The following is an 18,384-nucleotide window of genomic DNA, read 5'->3' on the forward strand; positions in this document are numbered from 1 at the left end:
TTCTGTGTAGTCCCAGACTCCAGCTTTTTCCCATATCATTGCAAATTAGTCCTCTTCATGTATATGAAAATAGAATGAGAGTAAACTAGCAAGAAATATGAAACAGATTGTAAGTGCTTCTACAAGTGAGTAAAAAGGAAGAGAGAAGCAAAAGTAAACATTGGTCCCTTAGAGGCTGAAATAAGAGAAATTATATTGGGGAACAAGAAAATGGCAGAGATTTTAAACAAATATTGTATATCTGACTTCATAGTAGAAGACACAAAAAGCAAACCCAAAATAGTGGGGAACCAAGGGGCTAATGAGAGTGAGGAACTTAAAGTAATTAATATCAGTAGAGAAAAGGTACTTGAGAAATTAATGGGACTGAAATCGGCCAAATCCCAATGACCTGACGGCCTACATCCGAGGGTTCTAAAAGCGGTGGCTGCAGAGATAGTGGATGCATTGGTTGTGATCTTCCAAAATTCCCCAGATTCTAGAACAGCCCCAGCGGATTGAAAGGTAGCAAATGTACCACCGCTATTCAAGAAAGGAGGGAGAGTGAAAACAGGGAACTACAGGCGAGTTAGCCTGACATCAGTCGTCGGGAAAATGCTGGAATCCACTGTTAAGGAAGTGGTAACAGGACACTGAGAAAATAATAACATGATTAGGCAGAGTCAACATGGCTTTATAAGGTAAATCGTGTTTAACAAATTTATTAGAGTTTTTTGAGGATGTAACTAGCAGGGTAGATAAAGGGGAACCAGTGGATGTAGTATATTTGGGCTTCCAAAATGCATTCGATAAAGTGCCATATAACAGGTTGCTATGCAAGATATGGGCTCATGGGGTTGGGGGTGATATATTAGCATGGATGGATAGAGGATTGGTTAACAGGCAGAAATCAGGGAGTGGGGATAAATGGGTCATTTTCCATTTGGCAGGCTGTAACTAGTGGGGTGCTGCAAGGATCAGTGCTTGGGCCTCAGCTATTTACAATCTGTTTCAATGACTTTGATGAAGGGACCGAGTGCAATGTATCCAAGTTTGCTGATGATACAAAGCTAGGTGGGACAGTAAGCTGTGAGGAGAACACAGAGTCTGCAAAGGGATATAGACAGGTTAAGTGAGTGGGCAATAAGGTGGCAGATGCAGTATAATGTGGGGAAATGTGAGGTTATTCACTTTGTTAGGAACTATAGAAAAACAGAATATTTTTTATACAGTGAAAAACTATTAAATGTTGGAGTTCAGAGAGATTTAGGTGTCCTCGTACAGGAAACACATAAAGATAGCATGAAAGTACAGCAAGTAATTAGGAAGGCTAATGGCATGTTGGCCTTTATTGCAAGGGGGCTGGAGTACAAGAGTGAGGAGGTCTTGCTACAATTGTACAGGGCTTTGGTGAGACCACACCTGGAGCTTTTGTCTCCTTATCTGAGGAAGGACAGACATGCCTTAGAGGCGATGCAACAAAGGTTCACTAGATTGATCCCTGGGATGTGAGGCTTGTCCTATGAGGGGAGATTGAGTAGATTGGGACTATACTCTCTGGAATTTAGAAGAATGAGAGATGATCTCATTGAAACATAAGATTCTGAGGGGGGATTGAGAGGTTTTTTCCCCCTGGCTGGAGAGTCAAGAAGTTAGTGCTGTTGGGGAGGGTTTAAACAAATTTGGCAGGGGGATGGGCACCAGGATGTAGCATTAGAAAGGAGAAACACAGGATTGGGAGAGACAGATAGCATTACAGTAAGACAGAATAAGGTAATAGATGGGATCAAACTAAGAGGGAATACAAGAAGGTCTAAGATAGGTTTACAGTGCACGTGTGTAAACGCACAAAGCGTGGTAAATAAGGTTGGTGAGCTGCAGGCGCAGATAGCCACATGGAAATATGGTGTCGTGGAGATAACGGAGACCTGGCTCAAAAAAGGCAGCATTGGATACTAAATATTCCTGCATATAACGGTTACTTGGAGAGGTTTAAGCTAATTAAGGAGAGCCAACACGAATTTGTAAAAGGCAGATCGTGTTTGACTAATCTAATTGCATTTTTTGATGAAGTAACAGGGAGGATTGATGAAGGGAATGCATGGATGTTGTCTACATGGATTTTAGGAAGGCGTTTGACAAAATACCACATAGAAGGCTGGTTAACAAAATTGAGGCTCATGGAATAGGTGGGTCAGTGGCAGCTTGGATAAGGAATTGGCTTACGGACAGATAACAGCGAGTTGTGGCAAATGGCTGTTTTTCAGACTGGAGGATGATAGATAGTGGTGTTCCCCAAGGGTCTGTGCTGGGGCCACTGCTTTTTTAACATATATAAAATATCTAGATATTGGAATTTCTAAATTTGCCGCTGACACCAAACTTGGGGGGGCAGCAAACATTGATGATGATATCAATCGACTGCAACAGGACATGGAAAGGCTAGCAGAATGGGCAGACAAGTGGCAGATCGAATTTAATACAGAGAAGTGTGAGGTGATGCATTTTGCCAGAAGGAACAAGGAGAGTCAATATAAACTTAATGGCACAGTTTTAAAGAGTGTGCAGGGACAGAGGGACCTGGGAGTTAATGTGCATAGGTCCCTGAAGGTGGCAGGACCTATTGAGAGAGTGGTTAAAAAAGCATATGGGATCTTGGGCTTCATAAATACAGGTATTGAGTACAAAAGTAGAGAAGTTATGCTCAAGCTTTATAAAGTGCTGGTTAGGCCACAACTAAATTATTGCGTCCAGTTCAGGTCACCACACTTTAGAAAGGATGTGAAGGCACTTGAGAGGGTGCTGAGGAGATTTACCTGAATGTTTCTGGGGATGGAGGATCTTAGTTACAAGGACAGGTTGGAGAAGCTGGATTTGTTTTCATTAGAGCAAAGGAGGTTGAGGGGTGATTTGATAGAGGTGTACAAGATTATGATGGGTTTGGATAGGCTAGACAGGGAAAGGCTGTTCCCACTAGTTGATGGTACAACGATTGGGGACAGATATTTAAGGTTTTGGGCAAGAGATACGGGGGGATGTGAGGAAAAAATTTGACGCAGCGAGTGGTGAGGACCTAGAACTCACTGCCGATGGAAGTGGTGGAAGCGGAGACACTCAAAGTTTTCAAGGGAAGACTGGATAGGCACTTGAAAGAAATAAACTTGCACGGCTACGGGGATAGAACAGGGGAATGGGACTGACTGGATTGCTCTACAGAGAGCTGGCATGGACTCGATGTGCCGAATGACCTCATTCTTTGCCGTTATGACTATGATACTATAAGATATAAGAGAGAGGATGTCCTGGAGGGGTCAAGGACAGAATCTATCTGGTTAGAGTTAAGAAGTAATAGAGCTGCTATTACACTACTAGGTGTATTCTATAGACCACCAACTAGTGGGGAAGATATAGAGCAGCAAACTTGCAGGGAAATTACAGAGAGGTGCAAGAACTATAGAGTAGTGATAATGGGGGACTTCAACTATCCTAATATAGACTGGGATCATAATAGTGTTAAGGGCAGAGAAGGGGAAGAATTTCTGAAGTGTGTTCAGGAGAACTTTTTCATCAGTACGTTTCCGGCCCAATGAGGAACAAGGCATTGCTGGATCTGCTTCTGGAGAATGAGGTGGGTCAAATGGAGCAAGTGTCAGGAGGGGAACATTTAGGGAACAGTGATCATAGTATCATAAGGTTTAGATTAGCTATGGAAAAGCACAAGGTGCAATCTAGAGTAAAAATACTTAATTGGAGAAGGGCCAATTTCAGTGGGTTGAGAACGGATCTGGCCCGGGTAAATTGGAATCAAAGATTGGCATAGATACATAGAAGATAGGAGCAGGAGTAGGCGATTTGGCCCCTCGAGCCTGCTCCGCCATTCAATGAGATCATGGCTGATCATCCAAACTCAGTACCCTGTCCCTGCCTTCTCCCCATATCCCTTGATCCCTTTAGCCTTAAGAAATATATCTAACTCCTTCTTGAATATATTTAATGAATTGGCCTCAACTGCCTTCTGTGGTAGAGAATTCCACAGGTTCCCCACTCTCTGGGTGAGGAAATTCCTCCTCATCTCTGTCCTAAATGGCTTACCCCTTATCCATAGACTGTGACCCCTGGTTCTGGACTCCCCCACCATCAGGAACATCCTTCCTGTATCTAGTCTGTCTAGTCCTGTTAGAATTTTATAAGTTTCAATGAGATGCCCTCTCATTCTTCTAAACTCCAGCGAGTTTAAGCCCAATCGACACAATCACTCCTCATACGTCATTCCTGCCATCCCAGGTATCAGTCTGGTGAATCTTCGCTGCACTCCCTCCATGGCAGGAACATCTTTCCTCAGAAAAGGCGACCAAAACTGCACACAATACTCAAGGTGTGGTCTCACCAAGGCCCTGTACAACTGCAGCAAGACATCCTTGTTCCTGTACTCAAACCCTCTCGCTACAAAGGCCAACATACAATAGCATTCTTAACCGCCTGCTGCACCTGCATGCTTACCTTCAGTGACTGGTGCACAAGGACACCCAGGTCTCGTTGCACTTCCCCTTCTCCCAATCTATTGCATTCAGATAATAATCTGCCTTCCTGTTTTTGCCACCAAAGTGGATAACCTTGCATTTATCCACATTATACTGCATCTGCCATGCATCGGCCCAATCACTCAACCTGTCCAAATCATACTGGAGTTTCTCGGCATCCTCCTCACAGCACATACGCCCACCCAGCTTTGTGTCATCTGCAAACTTGGAGATATTACATCTAGTTCCCTCGTCCAGATCATTTATATATATTGTGCATAGCTGGTCTCCTGGGACTGTTCCCTTCGGTACCACACTAGTCACTGCCTGCCACTCGGAAAAAGACCCATTTATTCCAACTCTTTGCTTCCTGTCTGCCAACCAGTTCTCTATCGAAGTCAGTACCTTGCCCCCAATCCAATGTGCCTTAAATTTACACGCTAATCTCTTATGCGGGACCTTATCGAAAGCGTTCTTAAAGTCCAAATACACCACATCCACTGGTTCTCCATTACCTATTCAACCAGTTACATCCTCAAAAAATTCCAGTAGATTAGTCAAGCATGATTTACCTTTTGTAAATCCGTGTTGACTTTGTCCAATCCTTTCACTGTTTTCCAAGTGCTCTGCTATTACATCTTTTATAATGGACTCTAGCATTTTCCCCACTGCCGATGTCATGCTTACCGGTCTATAATTCCCCATTTTCTCTCTACCACCTTTTTTGTACAGTGGGGTAACATTAGCTACCCTCCAATCCATGGGAACTGTTACAGAGTCTATAGAATTTTGGAAGATGACCAGCAATGCATCTACTATTTCTAGAGCCACTTCCTTAAGTACCCTAGGATGTAGATTACCAGGCCCTGGGGATTTATCGGCCTTCAATCCCATCAATTTCCCAAACACCATTTCCCTACAAATACTGATTTATTTCAGTTCCTCCCTCTCATTAGACCCAATGTTCCCCGGCATCTCTGGGAGGTTATTTGTGTCCTCCTTTGTGAAGACAGAACCAATGTATGTATTTAATTGGTCTGCCATTTCTTTGTTCCCCATTATAAATTCCCCTGATTCTGACTGCAAGGGACCTACGCTTGACTTCACCAATCTTTTTCTCTTCACATATATATGAAAGCTTTTACAGTCACTTTTTATGTTCCCCGCAAGCTTACTCTCATAGTCTATTTCTCCCCTTCTTAATTAATCCCTTTTTCCTCCTTTGCTGAATCCTAAACTGCTCCCAATCCTCAGGTTTACTGCTTTTTCTTGCCAATTTATATGACCTCTCCTTGGATCTTATGCTATCCCTAATTTCCCTTGTTAGCCACGGTTGAGTCACCTTTTTTGTTTTATTTTTATGCCAAAGAGGGATGAACAAATTCTGTAGTTCATCCATGCAATCTTTGAATGTTTGCCATTGCCTATCCACCATCAACCCTTTGAGTAACATTCCCCAATCAATCCTACCCAACTCGCGCCTCATATCATCGTAGTTTCCTTCATTTAAATTCTGGACCCTTGTCTCTGAGTCAACTACTTCACTCTCCATCTTAATGAAGAATTCTATCTTATTATGATCGCTCCGCACCAAGGGGCCTTGCACAACAGGATTGCTAATTAATCCTTTCTCATTACATAATACCCAGTCTAAGATGGCCTGGTCTCTAGTTGGTTCCGCGACATATTGGTCCAGGAAGCCATCCCGTATACACTCCAGGAATTCCTCCTCCACAGTATTGTTACTAATTTGGGTAGCCCAATCTATATGTAGATTAAAGTCACCCATTATAACTGCTGTGCCCTTATTGCACGCATCTCTAATATCTGATTAATGCCATCCCCAACCTCAGCATTACTGTTAGGGGGTCTGTATACCACTCCCACAAACGTTTTCTGCCCCTTGGTATTTCTCCGTTCTACCCATACAGATTCCACATCAGAGCTGATATCGTTCCTTACAATTGTGTTAATCCACTCGTTAACCAGCAAAAATGCTACCCCACCTCCTTTTCCTTTTTGATGGACTTTCCTGAATATTGAATACCCCTGGATGTTGAGTTCCCAGCCTTGGTCACCCTGGAGCCATGTTTCCGTAATCCCAATTATATATCATGTCCGTTTACCTCTATTTTCACAGCTAATTCATCGACCTTATTACGAATGCTCCTCGCTTTAAAACACAAAGCCTTTTAGAATTATTATTTTCTGTTGCCACATTTGATTTAAACCCTTGATTTATCTGACTGCCACCTTTGCTTTTCTCCTTCCTGTCTTTTGCTTCTATCCTTGTTTCCCTTTCCTCTGTCTCCCTGCTCAGGTTCCCAACCCCCTGCCATTTTAGTTTAAACCCTCACCCAGAGCACTAGCAAACACTAGTATACTCACCCACCAATTACTTAACTGCTTTCTGGTGACATCACACTTCGATTACTTTTTACTTCTCTCTCTCTCCTCTCGCAAGTCCGCCTCTCCCGCTCTCGGAGCTTGGTTTATATCAGCCTCTCCCGCCTCTCCTCTCGCAGGTCCACCTCTCCCGCTCTCGGAGCTTGGTTTATATCAGCCTCTCCCGCTTCTCCTCTCGCAGGTCCACCTCTCCCGCTCTCAGAGCTCGGTTTGAATCAGCCTCTCCCACCTCTCCTCTCACAGGTCCACCTCTCCCGCTCTCGGAGCTCGGTTTAAATCAGCCTCTCCCATCTCTCCTCTCGCAGGTCCACCTCTCCCGCTCTCGGAGCTCGGTTTAAATCAGCCTCTCCCGCCTCTCCTCTCGCAGGTCCACCTCTCCCACTCTCGGAGCTCGGTTTAAATCAGCCTCTCCCGCCTCTCCTCTCGCAGGGCCGCCTCTCCCACTCTCGGAGCTCGGTTTAAATCAGCCTCTCCCACCTCTCCTCTCGCAGGTCCACCTCTCCCGCTCTCGGAGCTCAGTTTAAATCAGCCTCTCCTGCCTCTCCTCTCGCAGGTCCACCTCTCCCACTCTCGGAGCTCGGTTTAAATCAGCCTCTCCTGCCTCTCCTCTCGCAGGTCCGCCTCTCCCGCTCTCGGAGCTTGGTTTAAATCAGCCTCTCCCACCTCTCCTCTCGCAGGTCTGCCTCCCCCGCTCTCGGAGCTCGGTTTAAATCAGCCTCTCCTGCCTCTCCTCTTGCAGGTCCACCTCTCCCACTCTCAGAGCTCAGTTTAAATCAGTCTCTCCCACCTCTCCTCTCACAGATCCGCCTCTCCTGCTCTTGGAGCTCGGTTTAAATCAGCCTCTCCTGCCTCTCCTCTTGCAGGTCCACCTCTCCCACTCTCAGAGCTCAGTTTAAATCAGCCTCTCCCACCTCTGCTCTCACAGGTCCGCCTCTCCTGCTCTCGGAGCTCGGTTTAAATCAGCCTCTCCCGCCTCTCCTCTCGCAGGCAAAACTCTACTGGAAGAATGGGCTGCCTTTAAAGAGATGGTTCGGGTATAGTCAATGTTCATTCCCATGAGGGGGAAAAGTAGGGCAATCAAAGCCAGAGCTCCCTGAATGATGAAAGAGATAGGGAGTAAGATGAAGCAGAAAACGGGGGAGTATGACAGATGTAAGATTGAGAATGTAAGCAAGAACCAGGCTGAATTTAGAATGCTCAGAGGGGAAGTGAGAAATGAAATAAGAGGGGTAAAGAGAGAGTATGAGAATGGATTGGCAGCTAATATAAAAGGCAATCCAAAAGTCTTCCATAACGTATAAATAATAAACGGGTAGTAAGAGGAGGGGTGTGGTCGATTAGGGACCAAAAGGAGGCTTATGCATTGAGGCAGAGAGCATGGCTGAGGTACTAAATGAGTACTTTGCATCTGTCCTTACCAAAGTCACAGTTAAAGAGGAGGCAGTTGAGACATTGGATTGGAGAAAAATTGGTAGAGGAGGTACTGGACAGGTTGGCTGTACTTAAACTAGCTAAGTCACCAGGACCAGATGGGATGCATCCCAGGATGCTGAAGGTAAGGGTGAAAATTGCAGAGGTACTGGCCACAATCTTCCAATCCTCCTTGGATACGGGGGTGGTGCCAGAGGACTGGAGAGTTGCAAATGTTACACCCTTGTTCAAAAAAGGGTGTAAGGATAAACCCAGCAACCACAGGCCAGCCAGTTTAACCTCGATAGTGGGGAATCTTTTAGAAATGATAATCTGGGACAAAATTAACAGTCACTTGGACAAGTGTGGATTAATTAAGGAAAGCCAGCACGGATTTTTCAAAGGCAAATCGTGTTTAACTAATTTAATTGAGTTGTTTGATGGAAACAGAAACAGCTGATGAGGGCAATGCGGTTGCCGCGGTGTACATGGATTTCCAAAAGGCGTTTGATAAAGTGCCACATAATAGGCTTGCCAACAAAGTTGAAGCCCATGGAATAAAAGGAACAGTGGCAGCATGGATACAAAATTGGCCAAGTGAGAGGAAACAGAGAGTAGTGGTGAACGGTTGTTTTTCGGACTGGAGGAAGGTATACAGTTGTGTTGTCCAGGTGTCAGTTCCAAGACCACTACTTTTCTTGATATATATTAATGACTTGGACATGGGTGTACAGAGCGAGCACTATTTCAAAATTTGCAGATGACACAAAACTTGGAAGTATAGTGAACAGTGAGGAGGATAGTGACAGACTTTAAGAGGACAGGGACAGGCTGGTGGAATGGACGGACACGTGGCAGATGAAATTTAACGCAGAAAAATGCGAAGTGATACATTTTGGTAGGAAGAACGAGGAAAGGCAATATAAACTAAAGGGTAGAATCCTAAAGGGGTGCATGAACAGAGAGACCTGGGGGTTTATGTGCACAAATCGTTGACGGTGGCAGGGCTATATGAGAAAGTGGTTAAAAAAGCTTACGGGATCCTGGGCTTTATAAGCAGAAGCATAGAGTACAAACGCAAGGAAGTTATGATGAACCTTTATAAAACACTGGTTCGGCCACAACGGCAATATTGTGTCCAATTCTGGGAACCGCACTTTAGGAAGGATGTGAAGGTTTAGAGAGGGTGCGGAAAAGATTTACAAGAATGGTTCCAGGGATGAGGGACTTCAGTTACGTGGATAGAGTCGAGAATCTATTAGGGCGGCACGGTGGCATAGTGGTTAGCACTGTTGCCTCACAGCGCCAGGGACCCGGGTTCGAATCCGGCCTCGGGTGACTGTCTGTGTGGAGTTTGCACATTCTCCCCGTGTTTGCGTGGGTTTCCTCCGGGTGCTCCGGTTTCCTCCCACAGTCCAAAGATGTGCAGGTTAGGTTGATTGGCTATGATAAATTGACCCTTAGTGTTAGGGGGATTAAATACGTGGGGTTACGGGGATAGGGTGGGATATGTGTTGGTGCAGGGGTTACGGGGATCGGGTGGGATATGTGTCGGTGCAGGCTCGATGGGCCGAAATGGCCTCTATCTGCACTGTGGGGTTTCTGTGATTCTGTGAATCTGGGGTTGTTCTCCTTAGAGCAGAGAAGGTTGAGAGTAGATTTGATAGAGGTGTTCAAAATCATGTGGGGTCTAGACAGAGTAGATAGAGAAAAGCTGTTCCCATTGGCAGAAGGGTCGAGAACCACAGGACACAGATTTAAGTTGATTGGTGGAAGAATCAAAGGCGACATGGGGAAAAACCTTTTATGCAGTGAGTGGTTAGGATCAGGAATGCACTGCCTGAAAGGGTGGTGGAGGCAGATTCAATCGTGGCTTTCAAAAGGGAATTGGATGAGTACCTGAAGGAATAAAAATTGCAGGGCTACGAGGTAAGGGTGGGGGAGTGGGACTAGTTGAAGTGTTCTTGCAGAGAGCCAACACGGGCTCAATGGGCCAAATGGCCACATTCTGTGCTGTAACCATTCTATGATTCTACGAACACATTAAACCTTCATAGAATAATTACCAGTCAATTTTAGACTGGAATCTTAACCCTGTCATTTCACTTTCAGTCAGGACAAGATCGCAGTTTGACACCTGGTGTCTCAACAAGTCGGATGACTGAGTGAATCCCTTCCCACACATGGAGCAGGTAAATGGTCTCTCCCCGGTGTGAATTCGCTGGTGTTTCAGCAGGTCGGATGACTGAGTGAATCCCTTCCCACACTCGGAGCAGGTGAATGGCCTCTCCCCAGTGTGAAATTGCTGGTGTGTCAGCAGGTTGGATGACTGAGTGAATCCCTTCCCACACTCAGAGCAGGTGAGCGGCCTCTCCCCAGTGTGAACTCGCTGGTGAGTCAGCAGGTTGTATGAACATCTGAATCCCTTCCCACACTCAGTGCAGGTGAATGGCCTTTCCCCAGTGTGAACTCGCTGGTGTACAGTGACCTGAGATGATCGCCTGAACCCAGTCCCGCAGTGAGAGCAACTGAACAGTCTCTCTTCAGTGTGAACATGTTGATGACACGTCAGATCCCTGGAACTTTTATAGGACTTCCCGCAGTCCAAGCATTTAAAAGGTCTGTTGTCATTGTGAACTCGCCAGTGCTGCAGCAGGTGGGATGAATTAGTGAATCCCTTCCCACACTCAAAGCAGGGGAACGGTCTCTCCCCGGTGTGACTGCGCTTGTGTCTCGAGAGGCCAGAGAATCGGCTGAAGCCTCGTCCACACACAGAACATGTGCACGGTTTCTCCCCGCTCTGATCGGTGCTTTCTGCTTCCATATTCAAAGGTCCTGATGAATCGAGTGACTGTCAGATCTTGAAGTGATGTTTGGTTTGAGTTTCCTGTCTGCAAATCCTCCCCTTCTAATACTCTGTCAAAGTAATTTAAAACAGGAAAAAGGGAGGGTGAGAGAGAACCCACAAGAACACAGAGGCAGGTTGTGAAATTCAGCTGAATGAATCTGAGAATTTGTGGGGCCGGCACTAGAAAAAAGTGACCATGAAAGCTGCCGGATTGTCGTAAAAACCCAAGTGGTTCACTAATGTCCTTCAGGGAAGGGAACCCGCCACCCGGTCTGGGCCGACACAAGACTCTGGCCTCTATGGGAGGAGAGAGAGTGAGGTGGGAGGGGTGAAGGAGAGCGACTTTATACATCTGCAACTCGACTAGAACTTTGACAGCACCTCCCAGACACGCGAGCTCCACCACCTAGAAGGACAAGGGCAGCAGGTGCATGGGAACACCATCACCTCCCAGTTCCCCTCAAAGTCAGACACTATCCTGAATTGGGCAGATATTGCCGTTCCTACTCGGTGTTGCCCCGGGCCCGGCGACTCCGGCTTGGGGCCTCAGAACCGCACTCGGTGTTGCTGAGGGTTCCAGACCTGGAACTGTACATGGGGATTCCAGCCCTGGGACTGTATATGGGGATTCCTACCCTGGGACTGTACACGGGGGTTCTCATCCTGGGACAGTACATGCGGATTCCAACCCTGGGAATGTACATGGTGGTTCTAATCCTGGGACTGTACATGGGCATTCCAAACCTGGGACTGAACATGGGTATTCTAACCCTGGGTCTGTATGTGGGGATTCCAACCCCGGGACTGTACGTGGGGATTCCAACCCTGGGACTGAACATGGGGATTCCAAACCTGGGACTGTACAAGGGTTTTTCAGCCCTGGGAATGTACATGGGGATTCCAACCGTGGGACTGTACATGGGGATTCCAACCTTGAGACTGTACATGGGTACTCAAACCCTGGGACTGTACATGGGGCTTCTAACACTGGGACTGTACATGGGGATTCCAAACCTGGCACTGTACATGGGGATTTTAACCCAGGGACTGTACATGGCGATTCCAACTTAGGGACTGTACATGGGGTTCCAATCCTGGGACTGTACATGGGGATTCCAACCTTGGGACTGTACATGGGGATTCTAACCCTGGGAATGTACATGGGGATTCCAAACCTGGGACTGTAAATGGGGATTCTACCCCTGGGAATTTACATGGGGATTCTAACCGTGGGACTGTACAAGGCGATTCCAACTCTGTGACTGTACATGGGGATTCTACCCCTCGGACTGAACATGGGAATCTACCTATGGGCCTGTAAAAGGGGATTCAAATCCTGGGAATGTATATTGAGATACCAGCACTGGGGCTCTACGTGGAGATTCCAGTCCCTGGGTCTGTACATGGGGATTCTAACCCTGGGACTGTACATGGCGATTCCAGCCCTGGGATTTCATGGGGATTCCAACCCAGGGTCTGTATATGGGGATTCCAACCCTGAGACTGTACCTGGGGATTCCAACCCTGGGACTTTACATGCGGATTCCAACCCTGGGAATGTACATGGGGATTCTAGCCCTGGGAATTTACATGGGGATTCTAACCCTGGGACTGTACATGGGGATTCCAACCCTGGGACTGTACATACAGATTCCAACCCTGGGACTGTACATGGGGATTCTAACCCTGGGACTGTACATGGGGATTCTAACCCTGGGACTGTATATGGGGATTCCGACCCTGGGACTGTACATGAAGATTCCAGCGCTGGGACAGTACATGGGGATTCCAACCCTGGAATTGTACATGGGGATTCCAACCCTGGGACTGTACTTGGGGTTTCTGACCCTGGGACTGAACATGGGGATTCCAACCCTGGCACTGTAAATGGAGATTCTAACCCTGGGGATGTACAGTGGGATTCTAACCCTGGGGCTGTACATGGGGATCCCAAACCTGGGGCTGTACATGGGGATTCCAACCCGGGACTGTACATGTGGATTGTACCCCTGGGACTGTACATGGGAATCTTCCCCTGGGCCTGTACATGGAGATTCCAAGCCTGGGAATGTATATAGGTATTCCAGCACTGGGACTCTACATGGAGATTCCAGTCTCTGGGACTGTACACGGTGATGCCTGCCCTGGGACTGTACATGGGGATTGCAAACCAGGGACTGTATATGGGGTTCTAATCCTAGGAGTGTACATGGGGATTCTAACCCTTGGATTGTACATGGTGATTCCAGCCCTGGGATTTCATATGGATTCCAACCCTGGGACTGTACATGGCGATTCCAACCCTGGAAATGTACATGGTGCTTCCAACCCTGGGACTCTACATGGTGATTCCAACCCAGGACTGTACATGTGGATTCTACCCCTGGGACTGTACATGGGGATTCCAACCCTGGGACTGTACATGGGGATTCTAACCCTGGGACTGTACATGGGGATTCCAACTCTGTGACTGTACATGGGGATACTACCCGTGGGACTGTACATGGGAATCTACCCCTGGGCCTGTCCATGGGGATTCTAACCCCAGGACTGTACATGGCGATTCTAAGCCTGGGACTGTACATGTGGATTCCAGCCCTGGGACTGTACATGGGGATTATAACACTGGGATAATACATGGGGATTCCAACCCTGGGAATGTACATGGGGATTCAATCCCAGGGATTCTACTTGGGGTTTCTAACCCTGGGACTGTATATGGCGATTCCAGCCCTGGGATTTCATGGGGATTCCAACCCTGGAACTGTACATGGTGATTCCAACACTGGGACTCTACATGGTGATTCCAACCCGGGACTGTACCTGTGGATTCTACCCCTGGGACTGTACATGGGGATTCCAACCCTGGGAATGCACATGGGGATTCTAACCCTGGGACTGTACATGGGGAGTCTAACCCTGGGACTGTACATGGGGATTCTAACCCCAGGACTGTACATGGGGATTATAACACTGGGATATTACATGGGGATTCTAATCCTGGGACTGTACATGGGCCTTCAAACGCTGGGGCTGTAAATGGAGATTCTACCTCTGGGACTTTACTTGGGGTTTCTAACCCTGGCACTGTACATGGAGATTTCAATCCTGGGAATGTGTATTGGGATTCCAGCACTGGTAGTGTACATGGGGATTGCAAACCTGGGACTGTACATGGCGATTCCAGCCCTGGGTTTTCAAGGGGATTCCAACCCAGGGACTGTACATGGGGATTCCAACACTGGGACTGTACATGGGGATTCCAACACTGGGAATATATTTGGGAATAACCATCCTGGGACTGTACATGGAGATTCCAAACCAGGGACTGTACATGGGGATTGCAACCCAGGGAATGAACATGGGGATTCCAACCCTGGGACTGTACATGGGAATTCCATCCCAGGAATTCTACTTGGGGTTTCTAACCCTGGGACTGTACATGCCGATTCCAGCCCTGTGATTTCATGGGGATTCCAACCCTGGGACTGTACATGGTGATTCCAACCCTGGGACTCTACATGGTGATTCCAACCCAGGACTGCACATGTGGATTCTACCCCTGGGACTGTACATGAAGAATCTAACCCTCGGACTGTACATGGGGATTCTAACCCCAGGACTGTACATGGCGATTCTAACCCTGGGACTGTACATGGGGATTCCATCCCTGGGACTGTACGAGGGGATTCTAACCCTGGGATGGTACATGTGGATTCTAACCCTGGGACTATACATGGGGATTTAAACCATGGGACTCTACATGGGGATTCTAACGCTGGGACTGCACGTGGGGAATCCAACCCTGGGACTGTAAATGGGGATTCTACCCCTGAGACTTTACTTGGGGATTCTAACCCTGGGACTGTATATGGGAATCATACCCCTGGGCCTGCACATAGAGATTCCAATCCTGGGAATGTATATTGGGATTCCAGCACTGGGAGTCTAAGTGGAGATTCCAATCCCTGGGACTGTAAATGGTGATTCCAGCCCTGGGAATGTACATGGGGATTGCAAACCTGGGACTGTATATGGGTATTCTAACCCTGGGAGTGTACATGGGGATTTTAATCCAGGGACTGTACATGGGGATTCCAACCCAGGGACTGTACATGGGGGTTCCAAACCACGGATTCTATCTGGGAATTCTAACCCAGGGACTCTACATGGGGATTTTAATCCTTGGAATGTACATGGGATTCCAACCCTGGGGCTGTAAATGGGGATTCTACCCCTCAGATTTTATATGGGTATTCTAAACCTGGGACTGTACTTGGGGATTCCAACTCTGTGACTGTACATGGGGATTTTAGCCCTGGGACTGTTCATGGGAATCTACACCTTAGCATGTACATGGTGATTACAAACCAGGGAATGTATATTCGGATTCCAGCACTGGGGCTCTACGTGGAGATTCCAGTCCCTTGGACTGCACATGGGTATTCCAACCCTGGGACTGGATATGGGGATTCTAACTCTGGGAGTGTACATGGGGATTCTAACCCTGGGACTGTACATGACGATTCCAGCCCTGGGATTTCATGTGGATTACAACCCAGGGACTGTACATGGGAATTCGAAGCCTGGGACTGTACAGGGGGAATTCCAACCCTGGGACTTTACATGGGGATTCCGAACCTGGGACTGTACATGGGGATTCTAGCCCTGGGACTGTACATGGTGATTCTAAACTTGGGACTGTACATGGGGATTCCAGCCCTGGGTTTGTACATGGGAGTTATAACCCTGGGATTGTGCATGGGGATTCCAACCCTGGGAATGTATATGAGGATTCCAGCCCTTGGACTGTACAAGGGGATTCCAACCCGTGACATGTACATGGGGATTCCAACCCTGGAACTGTAATTGGGTTTTCCGGCCCTGGGACTGTACATGGGGATTCCTACCCTCGGACTGTACATGGGGATTCTAACCCTGGGGCTGTACATTGGTATTCACAACGTAGGGCTGTACGTGGGGATTCCAACCCTGGGGCTGTATATGCGGATTCCAAACCTGGGACTCTACATGGGGATTCCAAATTGGGACTGTACATGTGGATTCTACCCCTGGGACTGTACATGGGGATTCCAACTCTGGGACTGTACATGGGGATTTTATCCAGGGAATGTACATGGGATTCCAACCCTGGCACTGTACATGGGGATTTTAAACCTGGTACTGTACATGGGGATTCCAACCCTGGGACTGTAGATGGGAATTCTAACACTGGGAATTTACATGGGGATTCCAACCCTGGGACTCTACATGCAGATTCTAAACCTGCGAATGCAAAAAGGGATTCTAACCCTGGGACTGTACATGGGTTTATTAGCCCTGGGATTGTACGTGGGGATTCTAACCCTGGGACTGTACATGGGGATTCTAACCTTATAACTGTACATGGGGATTCCAAACCTGGGACTGTATATGAGGATTCCAGCCCTGGGACTGTACATGGGGATTCCAACACTGGAACTGTAAATCGGGATTCCAACCCTGGGACTGTACGTTGTGATTCTAGTCCTGGGACTGTACATGGTGGATCTAACCCTGGGACTGTGCATGGGGATTCCAGCCCTGGATGTGTACATGGGGATTCCAAACCTGGGACTCTACATGGGGATACCAACACGGGACTGTACATGTGGATTCTACACCTGGGACTGTACATGGGGATTCCAACCCTAGGACTGTACATGGGGAATCTAACTCTGGGACTGTACATGGGGATTCTAATCCTGGGGCTGTACATGGGGATTCTTAACCCTGTGACTGCACATGGGGATTCAAACCATGCGACTGTACATGGGGATTCCAGCCCTGGGACTGTACATGAGGTTTCCAACCCTAGGACTGTACATGTGGATTCTACCCCTGGGAGTATACATAGTGATTCCAAACCTGGGACTGTACATGTGGATTCTAACCCTGGGACAGTACATGGGGATTCTAACCTTGGGACTGTACCTGGGGATTCCAATCCTGGGACTGTGCATGGGGATTCCAAACTTGGGACTGTACATGGGGATTACAAAACTGGGACTCTACATTGGGATTCTAACCCTGGGAATGTACATGGGGATTCCAACCGTGGAACTGTAAATGGTGATTCTACCCCTGGAACTGTGCATGGGGATGCCAATCCTGGGACTGTACTGGGGCTTTCCAACTCTGGGACTGTACATGGGAATTCCCACCCTCGGACTGTACATGCGGATTCTAACCTTTGGGCTGTACATTGGAATTCTAACCATGGGGCTGTACATGGTGATTCCAAACCTGCGGCTGTATATGGGGATTCCAAACCTGGGACTCTACATGGGGAATCCAACCCGGGAATGTACATGTGGATTCTACCCCTGGGACTGGTCATGGGGATTCTAACCCGGGGACTCTACATGGGGTTCCAAACCTGGCACTGTACATGGGGATTTTAACACTGGGACTGTGCATGGGGATTCAACCATGGGCATGTAAATGGGGATTTTAACCCTGGGACTGTACATGGGGATTCCCGCCCTTGGTCTATACATGGGGATTCTAACCGTGGGACTGTACATGAGGATTCCAGCCCTGGGACTGTACATGGGGATTGCAAACCTGGGACTGTACATGGGGATTCCAACCCTGGGACTGTACATGGGGATTCTAGGCCTGGGACTCTACATGGTGAATGTAACCCTGGGACTGTACATGGGGATTCCAGCCCTGGGTCTGTACATGGGGATTCTAAACCTGCGACTGTGCATGAGGATTCCAACCCTGGGGCTATTCATGTGCTTCCAAACCTGGGACTCTACATGGGGATTCCAACCCTAGGACTGTACGTGGGGAATCTAACCCTGGGACTGTGCATGGGGATTCTAACTCTGGGACTGTACATGGGGATTCTAACCCTGTGACTGCACATGGGGATTCTAACCCTAGGACTGTACGTGGGGATTCCAACCCTGGGACTGTACATGTGGATACTAACCCTGGAACAGTACATAGGGATTCTAACCCTGGGACTGTACATGGGGATTCCAATCCTGGGACTGTACATGGGGATTCAAACTCTGGGACTCTACAGGAGGATTCTAACCCTGGGACTACATGGGGAATCAAACCCTGGGACTGTAAATGGGGATACTACCCCTGGGATTTTACATGGGAATTCCAACCCTGGGACTGTACATGGGGATTCCAACCCAGGGAATGTACATGGGGATTCCA

General features: G+C 47.7%; 2 protein-coding genes across 2 annotated transcripts in view; one reads left to right on the plus strand and one right to left on the minus strand.

The window, feature by feature from the left end:
• The window catches only part of LOC147119832 (uncharacterized), a 430,344-nt gene that overhangs the window by 48,452 nt on the left and 363,508 nt on the right, over window positions 1-18,384 (plus strand). Inside the window, exon 2 of the mRNA XM_085985279.1 lies at window positions 10,428-10,507. The gene's annotated coding sequence lies outside the window, so the exon portion shown is untranslated. The remainder of the gene's footprint in view (window positions 1-10,427; window positions 10,508-18,384) is intronic.
• Window positions 10,378-11,139, minus strand: LOC147119833 (uncharacterized). Its single transcript, XM_085984155.1, has one exon. It carries the CDS (start codon window positions 11,137-11,139, stop codon window positions 10,378-10,380), a length of 762 nt encoding a protein of 253 aa, XP_085840281.1.

Source organism: Somniosus microcephalus, chromosome 4 (genome assembly GCF_052327205.1).
Source record: "Somniosus microcephalus isolate GS21.2 chromosome 4, FLI_Smic_1.0, whole genome shotgun sequence".
Taxonomy (NCBI): Eukaryota; Metazoa; Chordata; class Chondrichthyes; order Squaliformes; family Somniosidae; genus Somniosus; species Somniosus microcephalus.

What these genes read in the sequence shown, in the direction of transcription:
- LOC147119833 (XM_085984155.1), bottom strand. Translation starts at nt 11,139, where the DNA reads ATGGAAGCAGAAAGCACCGATCAGAGCGGGGAGAAACCGTGCACATGT.